This window comes from Canis lupus, chromosome 1, assembly GCF_003254725.2.
Source record: "Canis lupus dingo isolate Sandy chromosome 1, ASM325472v2, whole genome shotgun sequence".
Lineage (NCBI taxonomy): Eukaryota > Metazoa > Chordata > Mammalia > Carnivora > Canidae > Canis > Canis lupus.
In genome coordinates, this window is record NC_064243.1 from 114,710,275 (window position 1) to 114,729,196 (window position 18,922).

At 55.5% G+C, this 18,922-nt stretch overlaps 2 protein-coding genes across 11 annotated transcripts; one reads left to right on the forward strand and one right to left on the reverse strand.

Moving 5' to 3' along the window:
- The first annotated feature begins 1,248 nt into the window (after positions 1–1,248).
- On the forward strand, positions 1,249–15,372 carry RASGRP4 (RAS guanyl releasing protein 4). Of its 4 annotated transcripts, none has more exons than XM_035703330.1 (17): positions 1,249–1,412; positions 4,379–4,563; positions 4,985–5,090; positions 5,218–5,280; positions 5,781–6,014; positions 6,113–6,266; positions 7,478–7,651; positions 9,045–9,161; positions 9,944–10,219; positions 11,477–11,557; positions 11,637–11,741; positions 11,878–11,996; positions 12,111–12,255; positions 13,058–13,094; positions 13,202–13,336; positions 13,455–13,567; positions 14,014–15,372. In XM_035703330.1, the coding sequence occupies exons 1-17, from the start codon at positions 1,390–1,392 to the stop codon at positions 14,068–14,070; spliced, it is 2,124 nt and encodes a 707-aa protein (XP_035559223.1). In that variant the 5' UTR covers positions 1,249–1,389; the 3' UTR covers positions 14,071–15,372. The 4 variants fall into 4 exon arrangements, with proteins under 4 accessions (XP_035559223.1, XP_025280886.1, XP_035559218.1 ...); XM_025425101.2 differs by having other exon boundaries at positions 5,883–6,014; XM_035703325.2 differs by having other exon boundaries at positions 13,455–15,372.
- Positions 15,343–18,846, reverse strand: FAM98C (family with sequence similarity 98 member C). 7 transcript variants are annotated; one of them, XM_025425106.3, is made up of 8 exons: positions 18,707–18,839; positions 18,443–18,591; positions 18,228–18,362; positions 17,443–17,648; positions 16,508–16,609; positions 16,299–16,415; positions 15,827–15,994; positions 15,343–15,716 (listed from the first exon to the last, which is right to left on the reverse strand). In XM_025425106.3, the coding sequence occupies exons 1-8, from the start codon at positions 18,769–18,771 to the stop codon at positions 15,573–15,575; spliced, it is 1,086 nt and encodes a 361-aa protein (XP_025280891.2). In that variant the 5' UTR covers positions 18,772–18,839; the 3' UTR covers positions 15,343–15,572. The 7 variants fall into 7 exon arrangements, with proteins under 7 accessions (XP_025280891.2, XP_025280888.2, XP_025280889.2 ...); XM_025425103.3 differs by having other exon boundaries at positions 18,156–18,362; XM_025425104.3 differs by having other exon boundaries at positions 16,508–16,585; positions 18,156–18,362; positions 18,707–18,838.
- Positions 18,847–18,922: the final 76 nt, after the last annotated feature.

Consider the following 18,922-nt stretch of genomic DNA (forward strand, 5'->3'; position numbering starts at 1 on the left):
TTCTGTTTCTCGATTTTGTCACTGCCACATAGATACGCTCCGTTTTTCACAAGCATCAGCCTAAACACTTAGGATTTGTGCTTTTTTTGTATTTCAATTTAAAAAGGTCAAGCATGACACATTTAAGTAAAAGGAAAAAAACGCACATACTCAAAAGAAAAGTCTGTGTTTCTATGAGCATGAATTTATATACCTAAACAAATGCACAGCCAACAGATCAGATGAAACCCAACAATATTCGATATTGGTCACCACTGCCTAAGAGGGACAGTGGGCCGGGGAAGCGGCCCCCAGAGGGTTTACCTCCTTCTGTAATGTTTTTCATAATAAGAGAACAGTCTTTAAGATTGATGAAATGATGTGATGATGAAACGAGTTAATATTTTAAAAGCCCTTAGAACGCTGTGTGGTATGCAGTAGGCACTACATAAGGCTTTGTTACAACAGAACACAATACAGTGAAAATGTTTCCTGGGATACACATGGCATCATTAAAAAGAAACCAGGAGTAAAAGAAACAGAAGATGGGGGATCCCTGGGTGGCGCAGCGGTTTGGCGCCTGCCTTTGGCCCAGGGCGCGATCCTGGAGACCCGGGATCGAATCCCACATCGGGCTCCCGGTGCATGGAGCCTGCTTCTCCCTCTGCCTGTGTCTCTGCCTCTCTCTCTCTCTCTCTGTGACTATCATAAATAAATAAAAATTAAAAAAAAAAAAAAAAAAAAAAAGAAACAGAAGATGGGACAACGCCTGGGTGGCTCAGTGGTTGAGCGTCTGCCTTTGGCTCAGGTCGTGATCCCGGGGGTCTGCTTCTCCCTCTGCCTATGTCTCTGCCTCTCTCTCTGTGTCTCTCATGAATAAATAAATAAATCTCAAAAAAAGAAAAAGAAAAAGAAGGAGAAATGTACAAAGTCTTAGGTCTTGGGCCTTCCCATTCGAGCCTTTGTGTGTTATATACATGAATACATCCCTACAGAAATACAGACTTTCTGAGTATGTGTTTTTACCTAAATGTGTCACAACAGGGAGACTTAAAAAACAAAACAACCAGCTCTGTTGAAGAACAGCAGTGCAGAACAGAGAATCACGGGTCTAGAGACAGAAAGATGGGGGAGATAGAGAGAGAGCCCGCTGGGCGCCTGGGGGTGGGGGCCGGCAGCACCGGAAACCTCAGCCCGAAGGGATCCCCATGTGGGGGAGGGGGGACCTTTGGTCTCTCCCCAGCCTCTTCCTTCCCCCTGGCCTGGGGCTGGGTGGGGAGGGGCAGTTCCTCTTTCCTTCCCAAGCACCGAGGAGGCCCCAGCTCCCAAGGGGCTAAGAAGCTGGAGCATTGGGAAGGGGGAGGAACAGAGCCAGACTCCTGCAAGACCCCCTCCCCCGCACCAGGAAGCATGAACAGGAAAGACAGCAAGAGGTGAGAGGACCCTCCCCAAGGAGAGCGGGAGCGCCCTCAGCCGCTGGGCCCCCGCTGCCTGGGAAGGCTGGGGAGGACGAGGGAAGCCGGGGGCGCCCCGGGGCCGGGGGCAGCCGCACGAGCAGGGGCACCAGGTGACCCATATACTTCGGGGACTGAGGAGCTGCTGGGGCTGCTTGTTGGAGCATCTGCCTTTGCAGTTCGAGCAGCTCGTATCCCCTCTGCCCCGCCCCGCTCGTCCTCGCCCCCTAGATGGGGTGTCTCCGTCCTCCCCGGGGCCTTCCCCGTTCCCCATCAGCGCTGCTCCCTTGCTGCTGCCCCCTGCTCCCGGGCTGGAAACTCCAGGCTCCTGCAGGGCCCTGCCCCGGGGGAGGGGAGTGTGACGCAGGGCCAGGCGGCTCCCCTGCTCCTTAAACCCCTCCTGGCTGCTCCCGGCACTACAGAGAGCAAGCGGACAGTCACAGGTGAGGGCCTGGCGGCCTCTGGCCCGGGCTTCCTAGCGCCTGGACAAGCTGCTTTGCTGTGCTCCCGGGGCGGCGGTGGCTGGGTCCCTAGCCTGGGTAGCTCCTCCAGCCGCCTCCCTCTGGCGTGTCTCTGATGGGCAAAGGGGTCCCCTCCCCATGATATCCAGCAGTTTCGTGGTAGAGATTTGGCTGTCTCTTTTTCTGGCTGTGTGACCTTAGGTAAGCCACTTGATTGCTCTGTGCCCCAGTTTCTTCCTCTGTTTCTTTTTTTCTTTTTTCTTTTCTTTTCTTTATTTATTCATGAGAGACACACACAGAGAGAGGCAGAGACGCAGGCAGAAGGAGAAGCAGGCTTCACGCAGGGAGCCCCATGTGGGACCCAATCCCAGAACCCCAGGATCATGCCCTGGATGTGAAGGCAGATGCCCAACGGCTGAGCCATCCAGGCGCCCCATCTTCCTCTGTTAATAGAATAATCCTAGTCCCTCCTCAGAGAGGCTCAGAAGTCTTCAGCGAGCCGGTCTAGTGGGCACACATCAGAACCACCTAGAGGGCTTGTAACAGATTGTCGGGCGCCTGGCTGGCTCAGTCGGTGGAGCATGTGACTCTTGATACCAAGGTGGTGAGTTCGAGCCCCACATTGGGGATAGAGAGTACTTAAAGGTAAAAAAATCTTTAAAACACATACACAGATTGCTGGGCCTACCTCCAAGGCTTCTGATTCTGGAGGTCTCTTCGTGAGACCCGAGAATTTGTATTTCTATCAGGCTTCCAGGTGGTGCCGGTGGCATGGGTTGGACCACGCTTTGAGAACCACTGATGGAGACGGGGGCTCAAGCCTCTGCCCGGAACACATTCAGTACTCAGTAAATTTCTTTTTTTTAAGATTTTATTTATTTATTCATGAGAGACCCAGAAAGAGAGAGAAGCAGAGGGAGAAGCAGGCTCCATGCAAGGAGCTCAATGTGGGATTCGATCCCAGGACTCCAGTTTCACACCCTGGGCCAAAGGCAGACCCTAAACCGCTGAGCTACCCAGGGATCCCAATACTCAGTAAATTTCAGCTCAAGAACATTCAGGACTGATTTCCTGAACCCTTAGGATGCACCAAGGCCGTGTTAGTGCCCTTGTGATGAGGGTCTCCCCATTTCTGCTTTCGCTCCGTACCCCAGGCCCAGCTTCTAGTCCACCTCATCACTTTCTCTGGATGTCAAGTTCAACTTTCCCATCTCCCGCCACTTAACAGCCTGAGCAAACTAAGTCCCTTTAAAAAATATATGTTATTTATCTGAGAGGGAGAGAGAGAGAGAGAGAGCACACAAGTAGGGGAAGGGGCAGAGGGAGAAGCAGACTCCCCATTTAGCAGGGAGCCCAGCACAGGGCTCGATCCCAGGACCCTGAGATCATGACCTGAGCCCAAGGCAGATGCTTACATGACTGAGCCACCCAGGCGCCCCAAACCAAGTCCCGTATTTGGCACTTTTGAGAAGCAAGGCATTGAATGTTCATGATAAATTCCTGGAGAAGGTCCAAGGATGACTCCCATTTTTCATATGAGGAAACTGAAGCCCAGCGGCATTAAGTGACCAGCACAGAGTCACACAGCCAACATAACCCTCTCTAACCCCGCGTGGTCTAACCCTCGCGGAAGCCAAGGCCATTCAGCCTGGATTCTTCTCCCTCCTTCCTCCACCATGTCTGTCTCTGTTTCCACCTTTCCCCAACTGGAACACGAGCCTCAGAGAGGCACAAGACAGAGCAGATGGTTATTTTTAAACTTTCCTTGAAGCTGCCTCACCCCGGGGACCCTGCCCAGCTCTGAAACGCCCTGGTGAGGCCACTTTGCACCCATGTCTTCTCTCCAAACCGAGGGACCCAGGCTGGTGGCTAAGACTCGGATCCTGACAAAGTCCTGGCTTGGGGGAGGGGGCTGTCACCCTAGTAGGGGGTCTAGCTCAGGGAGGAGAGACAGATGGGATCTCAGGGGTCTGCTGCTTTCATGAGGGCTGGGGGACCAGCACTGGAGAGCAAAAAGGGAATTCTGAGGAGTCTCCCTGAAGGCAGGCCCTGGGAAGGACAGGAATGACGGGGGTGGAGGTAGGAGGGGTGGAGGGGTGGTCTTCTCCCATAATCCCCTGGGAGGCCAAGAGTCATCCCAGGGTCCTGCCAACAGGAAGTCTCTCCATAGTGCCCTGGGAGTATACAGTCAAGGGGAATATGGGGTTGATGCCCGGAGGAAGGAGTTCTTATGATTCCCTTAGTAATTCTGGGGGTCTTCTCCATGATTTCCTGGGGGTTCAGGGTGGTGGTGAGAGTCTTTTCCCCTGATTCCCTGAAGTGGGCAGGAGTAACCCTTTGAGTTTACCTGTAGAAAGCTCCCATGACCTGGAATACTCCAGGGGTTTTCTCCCATGATGCTTGGGGTTTGGGGAGTTAAAGAGAATTCTGGGGGTCTGCTCGAAGGAAGGGGTTCCCATGACTCCCTGGGGGGTGTGCCCACAGGAAGTCCCACCAGGAATGCCCAGGAAAGACAGCAGGGCGGGGCCGGCCCCGACAGGCCCGGCGCCACAAGACGTGCCCCAGCCCCCGGGAAATCAGCAAGGTCATGGCTTCCATGGCTCTGGGCATGCTGAACGAGGGCGGCTGCAGCGAAGATGAGCTGCTGGAGAAATGCATCCAGTCCTTCGGTGAGTGTCCCCTTCCCTGGCCAGCCTCCCCAGTCCTAAGGCAGTAAAGCAGCCAACCTCTGTCTAGGTCTCAGGGTTTTTTTTGGGGGGGTGGGGGGAGGCGCATAAAATGGTAGCAAGGGTGTGTGGAATGAATCTCGATCACTATTCCGGATGCAGTGAAACATGTATTTCTTTTTCCTGAGATGAGGGGAGGAGGTGGGGTGCTATTTCCATCTACAACATGACTTGCCAGGTGCTGTGCTGGTCTCTGCCCAGTACAGACAAGGAAACCGAGACACCCTAAGGAGGCCAAGTTGCTTGCCCTAGTTCACGCAGGTAGAGCTGGAGCTTGAGCCAGCCAATCCAACTGGCTCTGGAGACTGTGCGGTCCCTTGCCGAGGAGCCATTCTGACACAGAGTCCCCTTCTCCCGCCTCCAGACTCAGCTGGCAGCCTGCGCCGTGGGGACCACATTCTCAACATGGTACTGGCCATGCACAGCTGGGTGCTGCCTTCTGCCCACCTCGCTGCCCGTCTGCTGACCTTATATCCTTCCAGGGCCACGAGCAGTGGGTGGAGGGTAGGGGACAGAGACGCCAGAGTCTGGGAGTTGGGAACAGGGTGAACAGGCAGGTCTGGGATGCCGGATATCAGAGCCTTGACCAGAACTCAAGTACCAGGAGGCCACAGGGGACACACAGGAGCTGAGGCGGCTGCAGATCTGTCACCTGGTCAGGTAGGGTGGGGCCGAGACCCCCAGCCTGTTGCCTCTCACAAAAAACACCTCCCAGAGATTCCCCAGACTGATTCCCCACAGAGCCACCAAGCCCTGCTCCCCTAGATACCACTTCTGAGACAGCTCTGGTTTGGCTCCCAGGACCCTCCCAGTTCTGCTCCCTAGAACCCTTACCATGACCAGAGACCCATGACCAGATCCTAGAGACCGTCTCCTAGCTGATGCCCAGAGACCTCCAGCTACGATTCCCCAAACCCTCACATACCCTAGCCTAACTTTTAAGGCCCCCTCATCTTATTCCCCAAGAGTCTCACCCTCAGAGGCCCCCAGCTTACTTCCTGAGATCCCCCCCCCCCACTATCCTGCTTCCTAGCAATTCCACCTCCAAGAGATCCTCTCGTCTATGTCCCATTGATTCCCCAGCCTGTGGTAAGAGGCCCCCCGGTCCTACCCCTAGAGACAGCCCCAGGCTAGTGCCTCTCCAAACCCTGACCTTCCAGAGACCCCAAGTCCACACCTAGAGAGTCCTCAGCCCAAGACACCTGTTTTAGAGAGCTTCTGCACGCCCAGCCTCAGCCCACCATCTCTAAAACCACACTCAGATACTGGCTGACCCAACACCCTGAGACGGTACACCAAGAGCCTCAGTTAGAAGAGGTTATAGGTCGCTTCTGGGCCACTGTGGAGGAGAAGGGCAACTCTGCCCAGAGGAGCCTGGGAGACTCCTCCAACCTGTGAGTCAATCCCCCTGCACCCCATTCTGCTGTCTCCCTCCTCATCCCACATCCTCCACCCTGTACCCCTAAAATACTCTGCCCCTCTTTGCTCCCAGCCTGAGCCCAGGTGGCCCGGGCCCCCCGCTCCCCCTGAGCAGCCCAGGCCTAGGCAAAAAGCGCAAAGTGTCCTTGCTTTTCGACCACCTGGAGACGGGGGAGCTGGCTCAGCATCTCACCTATCTGGAGTTCCGGTCCTTCCAGGCGATCACGGTGAGGACTCCCTTCCCCCAGCTGGGGAGGGCTTGGAGTGGGCTGGAGCCTGGCAAGACTCAGAGGACCCCTACATGGGCATTGGGCCGGGATCTCAAGCTCTCAAACATGAATGCTAGAAGGTTCAGGAAAATGAGTTGAGCTGACTAATAGAACCCCTGGGTTCAAATCCATCAGCCCTTCCTTATCTGTGTAACTTTGAATTAGTTTCTCAACCTGAGACTCAGATTTCTCATTTATAAAATGGAGGTCATAGTACTTCATTAGATGGCAAGGAGAATTAAATTAATATGTCCACTTAAAAATGCTTTTGGGGGCACGCCTGGGTGGCTCAGTCAGTTGAGCATCTGACTGACTCTTGATCTCAGATCTTGACATCAGGGACATGAGCTCAAGCCCCACAGTGGGCATGGAGCCTACTTTAAAAAAAAAAATGCTTGTCATAGTGTGTGGCACATAGTAAGTGCTCAAAATATCTTATCAATTACTCATTTATTCGAGAAGCATTTAAGTTCACTGTGGCTCAGTCCCATTATCTGTACAAAGGGGAATTTAACACTTCCTGCCTCATCGGATCAGTGTCTGGTCCAAAGTAAATGCAACCTGTCAGAACGATCTGAAATTGCCATATTTACCTACCCACATGATAATTTCATATGCTTCAACTTATATATAAGTATTAGCTATTGCCATCACCACTGCAAGGGAAGGCAGTGATCCGGTTCCTTAATGTGGAAATCTGACTGTTCACAAATACACGCACACAGGCTGCTGTACATGTAGGTGTGGGATGTTGACCCCTTGAGCAGAACAAACAGAAATTACTTTCATGTCCTCTTTGCCATCCTTCCTTTTGCTGACTGTGTACCTGTCAGGACAGTTAGGAGCAGTAGACTGGGTTCACACTGGTGTGACCCTGGGCAAATTATCCTCTCAGCGCCTCGCGGCCTCCTCTTTAAAATGCAAGTCATATAGTATGGTATTCACCTCGTAGAGCTGACGTGAGGATTAAATTAGGTAATAGGACAGAGGGCTCAGAACAGTGCCTGACTTTATTTAAATATTTCTCTTCAGAGGGAGAGGGCCACGGTGACGTCAAGGACATGTGACAGCCAGACTAGGGCCTCAGAGGTCGCAACTGCTGGGGGGATGGGCGTGTGAGGGCAAGGCCTGCGCGCCGCTGCCCACCCTGACGCCCACCTCACCCCCAGCCCCAGGACCTGCGGGGCTACGTTTTGCAGGGCTCCGTGCGGGGCTGCCCGGCCCTGGAGGGATCCGTAGGGCTCAGCAACAGCGTGTCCCGCTGGGTGCAGGTCATGGTGCTGAGCCGTCCCGGGCCCGCACAGCGCGCGCAAGTGCTGGACAAGTTCATCCAGGTGGCACAGGTGAGGCCGGTCCCGAGCGGCCGAGGGAACTGCGGACGCGCAGTCCACCTGCCTGGCCCCGCCCCCGCGTCACGCGCACCCCGACTCCGCCCCCGCCCCCCCCCCCCCCCCCGGTCCCAGTCCCCAGGTTCTTTTTTTTTTTTTAAGATTTTATTTATTTATTCATGAGAGACAGACAGAAAGAGAGAGAGAGAGAGAGAGAGGCAGACACAAGCAGAGAGAGAAGCAGGCTCCATGCAGGGAGCCCGATGTGGGACTCGATCCTGGGTCTCCAGGATCATGCTCTGAGCCGGAGCCAGATGCTCAACCACTGAGCCACCAGGTGTCCCTAGTCCTCAGGTTCTAATCCCAGACTGGGACCGCACTTCTTCCTTGGCCTTGGTGTCACCACGTCGGACCCGCCTGGCCCCCCAGTTGGTCCCAGACGTACTGCTGACGACGTTGCCCCTTTGTCGGTCTCCCAAACCCTATGTTCGAATATTCTGTCCACAGGGCAGTGAAAGCGTCTCTGGCAAGCCCCCAAGTTTGCGTGCCCCCCCTGTCAGGCTCTAGGCCCCAGCTGTCCCTTCGACACAGACTGCCCCCCTCCCCATCACCCATCACGTCGGGTCTCTCCCTGGCCCAGCCCCACCGTGTCACAACCCTTTCTTCCCCTTCCCTAAATAGATACCTTGCCTCCTTTCTGGAGAAAAGGGAAGCCTCGGTCCCCCACCGTGGCCACGCCCCTTGCGTACTTCCTCGCAGGCCACGCCCTTCCTCTCGCGTCTTCCATCCTCTGGCTTCTCCAGTGTGGCCCTACGGACCCAGGGTTCTAGCGTCCGCCCGGGTCTCTAGGTCTGGGGGTCTCCCACTCTTCTCTGGCTTACCCCCTCCCCACAGCGACCTCTGCCCTGCAGACTCGGAAAAGGAGAGGATGGGGCGGTTGCCCCTGATGCCCAGCTGACCCTCCACGTGTCTCTCCCGGGCTTCTGACCCTTTCATTTCACTCTGGCCCCGTCCACCTCTGCCGGGCTCCTAACTCCCGCCCAGAGCCCCGGCCACCTGTCTCCCTTCACCTGTCTCTCAGAGCAGTCTGACCCCCAGGTGCCTGTCACCTGACATCTGTCTAAATCCTCCACACCTGTCCCCAAACCTAACTCCTCACACTTCCCTGACTCCCTCTCTCTTTTTTCTGACCTCCCATCAATCACTTGCCTGACGCCCCCATGTAATGCCCATATACCTGCTTGTGGCTCACTCCTTCCTGACACACCCTCCTGCCTGACCCCTCTCACCTGATGCCCACCCAGGCCCATACCCACACATACCTGACACCTCAATTCAACTGGGATGCAGTCATGTGAACCCCCATTTTGCCCATCCTCCATGTATACCCACCACTCTCCCTTCTTAGAGTCTCTACCAGCTACAGAATTTCAACACACTGATGGCGGTCACCGGGGGCCTGTGTCACAGTGCAATCTCCAGACTCAAGGACTCCCATGCCCACCTGAGCCCTGACAGCACCAAGGTGAGCCCCCACTATTCTCCCCAAAGTTCCAGCGGTCAATGACCCTGAACCCCCACACTTTTCCCCAATGCCTCCCATCCCTACCCAGGGGCCCTGGAGCCACCTGGAGACCTTGCTCTTCCAAATGGGACAGAACCCCAGACTATCCTTCTGGGCCCTTCTTCAACCATGCATGCATCATGCTGACCCTTCTCTACTCTGTGTTTCCAGTCCTGAGCAGGACTGGAAGGAGACAGATGAGAGAGATGGTAGCCGAGAACCTGCAGTCCAGGTAGGGACTGAAATGATGCCCCTAAGGCACCAAATTCAGGCCATCCATGGGAGGAGCACAGCTCGGCATACCCTGGGAAGTGTACGGGGAGAGTGAGTTACTCATGAGTCCAGTGTGTGAAGTCAGGATCTGGCAGGAAATAGGCTGGAGATGCCCAGGGCAAGATCCTGTTGAGACTTGCAAGCTGAACTAAGGTGTCTGGGCTTTACCCAGAGGGCAGTGGGGAGCTAGGAAAGGTTAGGTAATGATGACAGCACGCATGATCAGATTTCAGTTTTGGAAACATCACTCTAGCCTGGAGAGTGGGGGATATGGAGCTTTTCTGAGATGGGGACCCAAAAAGAAGAGCAGTTTAGGGGGATGCTGAGGCCATTGTGGGACATGGAGGGGCTTAGGTAGATGTCCAAAATGCCATCGGGCCCCTGGGAGTCCGGAACCCACAAAGGAGGCTAAGGGAGCAGAAATGGCCCCCCTCGAAACACTCCCTCCCATAATATGCTCTCCCCCACAGGCCCTGCTAGAGCTGTCTGAGCTTCTTGCTGCCCACAACAACTACGCCCGTTACCGCCGCACCTGGGCCGACTGCACGGGCTTCCGGCTGCCTGTCCTCGGTGTGCATCTCAAAGATCTGGTGTCCCTGCACGAGGCACAGCCTGATAGGTTGCCTGATGGCCGCCTGCACCTACCCAAACTCAACAACCTCTACCTGCGGCTGCAGGAGCTAGCCGCCCTCCAGAGGCAGCACCCCCCCTGCAGTGCTAGCGAGGACCTGCTGCATCTGCTCACGGTGAGCTGCCCCGCCCTGCCCAGGCTGGATGCTTGGGAGGCTGAACCTGGAGGGTGTAGAGATTTAGGGTCCTGGGTGCATGAGGGTCTCTACCCTTGTCATGCCCATTCTACAGATTGGGAAACTGAGGCCCACAAAGTGCCATCATTTGTCTACTGTCCCACGGCAGTAAAACCTAGATTTGAGGGACGCCTGGGTGGCTCAGCGGTTGAGTGTCTGCCTTTGGCCCAGGGCGTGATCCTGGAGTCCCAGGATCGAGTCCCACATCGGGCTCCCTGCATGGAACCTGCTTCTCCCTCTGCCTATGTCTCTGCCTCTCTCTGTCTCTCACGAATAAATAAAATCTTAAAAAAAAAACAAAAACAAAAATCCTAGATTTGAACCCAAGCAGGTCGGCCTCAGAACCTGTGTGTTAAACATATGTTAACCACCACACTACATCCTTAGACTGAGAATGTGGGATTCTGGCTATATTCTATTTATATAATATAAATAATAATATGTATCTCTTCCCACCCTGCCCAAAGAGCTATAAATTGAGACAGACTGGGATTCTGAAGGCCATGTAGTCTAAGACTGATATTTGGACCCCAAGACAGGACCAGCTACGTAATTCACAGTGCCCCATGCAAAATGAAAATGTGGGGTTCCTTTTTTAAAATTCTTAAGACTTTCAAGATGGTGACAGCAGGGCATTAAATGAAGTGGGGCCCTTCAAATATGGGGCCTGCCTGTAAAGCTGGCCTTGCCCTAAGATGACTGGTGCCCAAGGCTCTATGCTTTGCTGATTCGAGAAGGCCATCAAGCCCAAATATTTATCAAGCACCTTCTATGAGCCAGACACTACTTTAGGCACTTAGGCTCACAGCAGTGAGCACGTCAGGAAAAAAACTGCTGTTCTTGTGGGGCTGATTTCCCAGTAGGGGAGACAGCCAATAAAATAAAGTAAATGAGTAAATCATATGGTCTTTCAGGGGTAAGTGCTAATAGTGAAAACTAAAGTAGAAACCGGCATAGAAAGTAACAGGTTTAGTTTTAAATAGAACCCAAAAAAGCCTCAGTGAAGAGATGGCATTTCTGGATTGGGGGATGGGGCTGTTGGGAGACTGAATGGTGGCTGGGTGGGAGAGAAGACCCTGGGAGTCTCCAGAGAAGAGGGGCTCTGGGAAGAGGATGAGACTGGAGATCCAAGCAGGGCATAGGCTGTAGGTAGGAGGATGGAGATGAAGATCTGTAACGCCCTCCCCCACCCCCCAGCTTTCCCTGGATCTCTTCTACACGGAGGATGAGATCTATGAACTTTCTTACGCTCGAGAACCCCGCTGTCCCAAGAGTCTGGTGAGAACTGGCCCCTGACCTCTGACTACCAGCCCAAGCCCATGCCCTGACTAATTGTACCCCTCTGTCCCTGCCCCAGCCACCCTCCCCCTTCAAGGCACCCCTGGTGGTGGAGTGGGCCCCTGGCGTGACACCCAAACCCGACAGGGTCACCCTGGGTCGGCATGTGGAGCAGCTGGTGGAGGTAAGGAGGGGACTGTGGCCTGGCCACTGGGGTCCAGGAAGGAAAGTATCTGTACAGTCCTGACCCAGAAGAGGAGATCTGAGATCATGAGGATCATGGTTTGGCCTTACTGTCTCCTTCCCATACTCTTCTGAAGTCTGTGTTCAAGAATTATGACCCTGAAGGCCGAGGAACTATCTCTCAGGAGGACTTTGAGCGACTCTCAGGCAACTTCCCCTTTGCCTGCCATGGGCTTCACCCACCCCCCCGCCAGGGGTAAGTACTCCTGACTGCCGGGTCCCCCAAACATGAGGATACTGGGGCTAGCAGGACTCCTCTGAGTCTGGGAGAAAGGGGCCAGTCATGCTGAGGTGCAATCTCTGCCCCCAGGAATGGCTCCTACAGCCGAGAAGAGCTGACGGGGTACCTGCTCCGGGCCAGCGCCATCTGCTCCAAGCTGGGCCTGGCCTTCCTGCATAGCTTCCATGAGGTCACCTTCCGCAAGCCCACCTTCTGTGACAGCTGCAGTGGCTTTGTGAGCACCTGGCCCCTCTATCAGCCTTAGGCCCCACCTAAGGGCCTGGAGAGTCCCGAGTCCTGACTCCTCACAGCCTGGGTTCAGAGGGCCAGCCCAGCCTTGTAGGGCTCACAGTCCCCAATCCTAGATGATCACCAAATTCCAGAAAATCCCCAGTCTCAAATAATCCCCATATCCCATATAAACCCTAAATGCTGGATATGCCCAAGGTCTAGAATAATGCCCAAATTTCAGATGATCTCCGTCCTGGATCACTGCCAAACTATGGATATCTAAAATCCTAGATCATCTACAAACCTGGGTATATTATCTCCAAACAGAATCAATTTCCAAGTCTTTTGACTCCAGATAACTCAAACCCTGGATAATTTTCAAATTCAAGGACTCCTCAAACTCTAGATAATGGACAGATCTCTCAATCTCCAAACCAAGACTAATTCACAAACCTTGGATTACTTCCCAAACCCACTTTCTCACTCACTGCATATTTACAGAGTACCTCCTGTGTGCCAGGTTGTTCTAGACTTGAGGGCTGGGGAGGGGGACGCACAGCAAAAACACAACAGACGCAATCCTTGCCCACAGAATTTATATTTTATTAATTCCAGGATTTCACCTAGATGACTCCCCAAACTTGTAATAACCCCAAATTCTTTTAATCCCCAGATTCCCACTTAAGCCTCTAGCTGTGAGAATTTCCCAAGCCAGATGGTTTCCACACTTCCAGAGACCAATCCCACCCCCGTCCACAGCCCTCTCTCCCCTAGCCTACATAACCAATTCTGCTTTCTCTTCCCAGCTCTGGGGCGTCACCAAGCAAGGCTACCGCTGTCGGGGTGAGTGAGGCCTTGGTGGTAGGGAGGGAATCCAGCACCTACAAGCTGGATAAGTGGAGGGGGGCCCAGGCTGGGCCTCTGGCCACTAACTGCTGACCTTCCCCCAGACTGTGGGCTGTGTTGCCATAAACACTGCAGGGACCGCGTGAAGGTTGAGTGTAAGAAGAGGCCAGGGGTCAAGGGTGATGTGAGCCCCCCAGGAGCCCCTGTCCCACCTACCCCAGTTGCCCATGCTAGCTGTGGTAAGACCCAGGGTGTGGCAGTCCTGGGAAGGGGGTCTGATACATGGGGATTAAATCCGAGGTCATGAGGCCCTTCCCGTCACACCCACATCCCTCTCGTCTGTCACCCCCAAAACAGGTCCAGAGGACAATCTCTCCTACACATTATCCCTGGAACCTGAAACAGGGTGCCACCTTTGCCATGCTTGGACCCAGACCGAACCCCCAAACCCTTCCTGGGAACCAGAGACGGTGAGGAGGAACTGCCCCCTGCCCCCACCATCAACTGGATACGGGGAGACCAGGCCATTTGCTTGGGGGAACCCAAGCCAATGCGGGGAAGCATAGGAAAGTAAAAAGGGGCAAGAGCTCTCAGTTGCTTTGGGCAGTTAGAAAAATAAAACTTTCGATACGCTGGGGTGGGAGGACAGGGTAGCCACGAGTGGAACAGAAAAAGGATTTTAAGGAGGAAAAAGGAAAAAGAGAATAGCAAGGATAAGGCCACATACCTCAGGAGCTATCATTAGTGTCAGTGGAGTAAATTTTACTATTCAAAGGTAGAGCCCTTCCGATTGAACACCCACCAGAGTTTTCATTCATCTACTACACAAAGTCTGGGTGAGGCTCTGCCCCTGTCAGCAGCCAGGCTCCTAGACACCACACTCTCCCCAGGTGACCCGGTGTCTTCCTCCTTCCAGGTCCCCCTCCCAAAGACGGGCTCGCCGCCTGCCCAATCCTCCAAACTGAATTCCTAGGACTGCACCCGCCTTGGGTCTGTTCTCTCTCACCTCCTCAGAGTCAGTCTCAAGTCGTGATTCCACCGCCAGCAGGACCCCTGAAGGCACGGCCTTGTCCCATCCACACCACCTTCGGTGAAGAGTTCATCATCTCTTACCCGGAAAGTTATTTGTTTTCTTTTGCATCAGAGTGGCTACGACCTGTACTCCATCTTCCTGCACTTTGTATCTATGCGATTTCACACTGGATTATGTCTAGACTTAAGTATCAGCTCTCCAACTCCTTACATCTCCATTTTATAGACGAGGAAGCCGAGGGCCAGGGAGGTTTAGCTGCTCTCCAAGGTGGAAGAGCGCCTAAGTGTTGGAGGCAGGACTCAAATCCAGGTCTTCTGTCTGCCTCTAAAACAGACGCTCCTTACCAATACGCTACACTGACATCAGCATGGGTCAGGATGGGGAGGGGATAGGCTGGGCAGTTATATTCCTAACTCTAGGGTTCCAGAGGCAGGAGAGAAGGCTAGAGTAGAGGTGGAAGAGGGAGCCTGTGAACACCTGAGTCCCTCCCCTGCTCGGAGTAATCCATGCCTCCTTCTCGATCAGGGGAAAAGCCAGAGTCCTCACTATGGCCTACCTCCCACAATCTGTTTCCGTCCCCTCTCTGACCTCACCTACCACCCCTTACTCATCCTGCTTAAGCTACACTGGCCTCTATGGTCCCTGAACATGCCAAAAATATTCCTACCTCAGGGCCTTTGCACCGGCAGTTCCCTCTGCCTGGAATGCTCTTCCACAGGCCCACATGGCTCCATCTTTGGGACTTAGGTCTAATGTCGCTTTCTGAGTGAGGCCCCTCTGACCATATTCAAAGTTGCAATCCAGCCCCAGTCCTGCTCCTGGCTTCCTTCTTTGTTTTTCCCCATAGCCCTCTACCCATCTAACAAACTGTACTTTTTACCTATTTATCTTGTTGAATGTCTGCTCCTCTTCACACTGGAAATTGTCAACTCCAGAAGAACAGGAGTTTTTATAATCTATGTTTTTCACTGCCGTATCCCTAGCGCCCAGAACAGGGATGGCACTTGGTGCGTACCTGAGAACTGTTTGTCCGATGCCTGCACGTCTCCTTCCCCATGTCCCCAGGAAGGGAAAGATGTGTTGCTAAAGAGCAGAGGACTGTAAGGGTCAGAGCAACAGGGGCCTGTTGAGACCCAGGGGACAAAGCTGTCCCTGCCTGTCCTCAAACCTGAGCACCCCTGACCTGGCCCCCACAGAGATAGGTCCTACAGCTGTCATAAATTAAATTTATTTTCCAGAGAACATGGTCTTTGTTGTTGAGTGATAGACTGGGGGGGGGGGGGTGGTGATGGTAGGCATTTGGGACCTTAGGAACAGGGAACAGGGGACATGGGGCCTGGGAGCCAGATGCCAAAAGAAACTCAAAGCGATTCCCCAAGGATTACCAATGGCATCAGCATGTCACAGGGGACCCCTCCCCCCACCCAACCACCAGTCCCTCTTTACTTCTTCTTCTTCTTGCGACCCCAGCTCTGGCGGCCTGCCTTCCGCCCACCACCATCCTCTCTTCTGCTCTGCCAGGTGGGCATGGGAGCCTCCAGCTCATTTGGACGGCCCCCCCGGTCAGGCACGTTGCCCATAAGCACCTGGGAGTTGATCAGACTTGAGTGTCAGGGGAAAAAATGAACAAGGGGGCCAGAGCACCAAGTCTGAAGGCCAAGGCTGTGGAGGCCCTTCCCCACTCCCAGGTGCCCACCTTGTTGATGGCACAGCAGGTCCCTCGGCGGACAGCCTTGCTGGTGGCTGGGATAAGACGAGACAGGTCCTCTCGGGCAGCCAGGATATGTGCGATGGAGACATTTGATTCTGGGGTCAGAGCCTCTCGAATTGGGATCAGCACTGCCTTCATGGCTTCTCCTTGGGCCTAGGGAGAGAGGCATGGAGAAGGTGCCCAAGAGCCCTCCTCAGGTGGGATCTGTCACCCTGGAAGCATCTCACTCTCCAGAAAGAGCCTCACCTCCCACAGGTCTAAATAAGAAGTACAGCTCTGAAGACACTCCCAGCTCAGAGCTGAGAATTCTAGAATGCCCTGGAATTCTAGAGCCCACACCTTACACGATCCTAAAAACCTGCTCTCAGGTAATATTCCTGGCCCTCACTCTTCCTCCTTGTAGTGGGAGCCCCTACAGCTGGGCCTCCCTGGTCCTGCCAGGGTCTTTTGCCCACACCTCTGCCCTATCACTCCAGTGGAAAGAAGATGTCGTGAGGTCCAGGCGCTTCAGGAGCAGGCAGCGGCGAGAGCAGTACTGATCTCCCAGCCTTTGGCACAGAGACTCCAATGCCTCCTAGGAAAAAGGTCTCAGTCACACTCAGGGTCTCCCCTCGCTCCCATCTCCGGGCGAGCATGCTCTTCAAGTACAGTGGTACACAGTCTTACCCATCTGGGGGCGTCCAGTGGGGAGCTGAGGAGGGGCTGCAGGAACCCTGGGGGCAGGGAAGGCAGCAGCTCAGAGATCTGATGGGAGAAGGTAGTCTGAGGCTGACGGGGCAGAAACCAGATAGACTCCGTGGATTCCTGTTCCCCCTGGCCCCAAGGACCTAGGCCTCGGAATCAAGAATGGTGGCCACGACTCTTAAAAAACATCCCTGGTGGGGATCCCTGGGTGGCGCAGCGGTTTGGTGCCTGCCTTTGGCCCAGGGCGCGATCCTGGAGACCCGGGATCGAATCCCACATCGGGCTCCCGGTGCATGGAGCCTGCTTCTCCCTCTGCCTGTGTCTCTGCCTCTCTCTCTCTCTCTCTCTGTGACTATCATAAATAAAAAAAAAAAAAAAAAAAAAAAAAAATCCCTGGGGGCAGCCTGGGTGGCTCAGCGATTTGGCGCAGCCTTTCAGCCCAGGGTGTGATCCTGGAAACCTGGGATCGAGTCCTGCGTCAGGCTCCCTGCATGGAGCCTGCTTCTCCTTCTGTCTGTGTCTCTGCCTCTCTCTCTGTCTCTGTGTGTCTCTCATGAATAAATAAATAAAATCTTAAAAAAATAAAAAGAAAGAAAAACATCCCCGTGGCTGGAGCACTCCTGCCAGAACCACTTCTTTTTTTTTTTTTTAAGATTTTATTTATTTAGTCATGAGAGACACACAGAGACAGAGAGACAAACAGGCAGACAGACACAGACAGAGGGAGAAGCAGGCCCCATGCAGGGAGCCTGACGCGGGACTCCATCCCGGGTCTCCAGGATCAGGCCCTAGGCTGAAGGCTGCGCTAAACCGCTGGGCCACCGGGGCTGCCCCCAGAACCACTTTTGGAGAAAGAACTCTCCCCCTACAAGGAAAGTGGGGTGGCCCGGCGCGGAAGGGGCTCCAGCGCTCTCTACCTTGTCATGCAACTCCCACAGCAGCCGGCTGGCGGCGGTCCCAGGCGTCGGTCTGGGCAGCCCCAGAGCTTGGAGGGTAAGGACCAGTTCCTGGACCATGCCAGCTCCCTCCTCGCTCTCTTCCCCACAGGGCTGTGCGGGGCTGGGGTCCAGCCGGGGGTAGAGACGGAGGAGGCGGGCAGCCTGGAGTTCAGAGCAGAGAAAGCCTAAAAGGGAAAGGGAGCGGTGCAATCAAGGAGGGCCACCACCTCACCCGCCAGGGCCAAAAAGCTCCATCTGCTTTAAAACCTCCAGGCCCAGGGGCTCCTGGGTGGCTCAGTGGTCGAGCATCTGCCTTTGGCTCAGGTCCTGATCCTTGGGTGCTGGGACCCAGTCCCATATCAGACTCCCAGCGGGGAGCCTGCTTCTCCTCTCCCTAAATCTCTGTCTCTCTTTGTGTGTCTTTCATGAATAAATAAATAAAATCTTTAAACAAAACAAAACACTCCAGGCTTCAAACACTCCGCCCTTCTAGTTCCGCCCCAACCCCGGCTCTACCTCCAAGACGAGCCCCACCCACTTTGAGACCCAGTGTCCCGCCCGGGACTTCGAAGCCCGCTCACAGGGGAACCACCTGGCTGGCTACGTCAAATGCGACCCGCTGGAACTTCAAGACGCTCCCCGCAAAATCCTAACCCCCACCGGCCCGGCCCACGCCCCCGGGGGGCGCGAACCCCGGCTCCACTTGGCGGCGCCGGGCCCGCCCCTCCGGAGGCCGGGCCGCCCCTTCCGCATCCCCGGCTCACGCAGCAGGCGCAGGCTCGCGCCGGGCTCCCGCAGCGCGGCCACGCCGTCTCCGCCGCAGAGCGCGCGGTCCGGGCAGCGCAGCTCCCGCAGCAGGCCGGCCAACTGTCGCAGGAATCCCTCCTCGGCGCCGGGGCCTGCGGGCGGCGGGAGACGTCAGGGCGCGGCGGCGGCCCCCGCGGCCCCATCCCCGCCGGGCCGGGCGCTGCCCACGTACCGTCGCCGGCCCTCAGCGCCTCCGCGCTCTCCCCTCGCTCCCGCTCCAGGGCGCCCAGCGTCGCCAGCTCCGCCGCCAGCCGCGCGCACAGCGCCCTGAAGTCCGGACACGAGGTGCCCCGCGACGTCGCCCCCGAGAAGCCCTCATACCTGTGGCGGGGCCGAGGCAGCGGGCGGGGATTGGGAAGGTGAAGAGGGATTGCCGAGGGCAAACCTGTCCCTTCCTGCCCCCCGCCCGCGCCCCCGCCCGCGCCCCCAGCCGCACCCCAAGGCCTGCAGGTCCCGGGCCACGGCGGCCCCCTCCCGCGCTTCCGCCTCCGCCCCCTCCATGGAAGCGTCCTGTCCGCCGGGCGCGCGCCCCCTGCCGGCCGGCGAGAGGCCCCGCCCCGGCGGCGGCGTGCGCAGTCGGCCCCGCGGCGCTCCGACCAATCAGCGCCCGAGGGCCCTCGGCGTTCTGATTGGCGCAGGAGGCGGCGGAGCC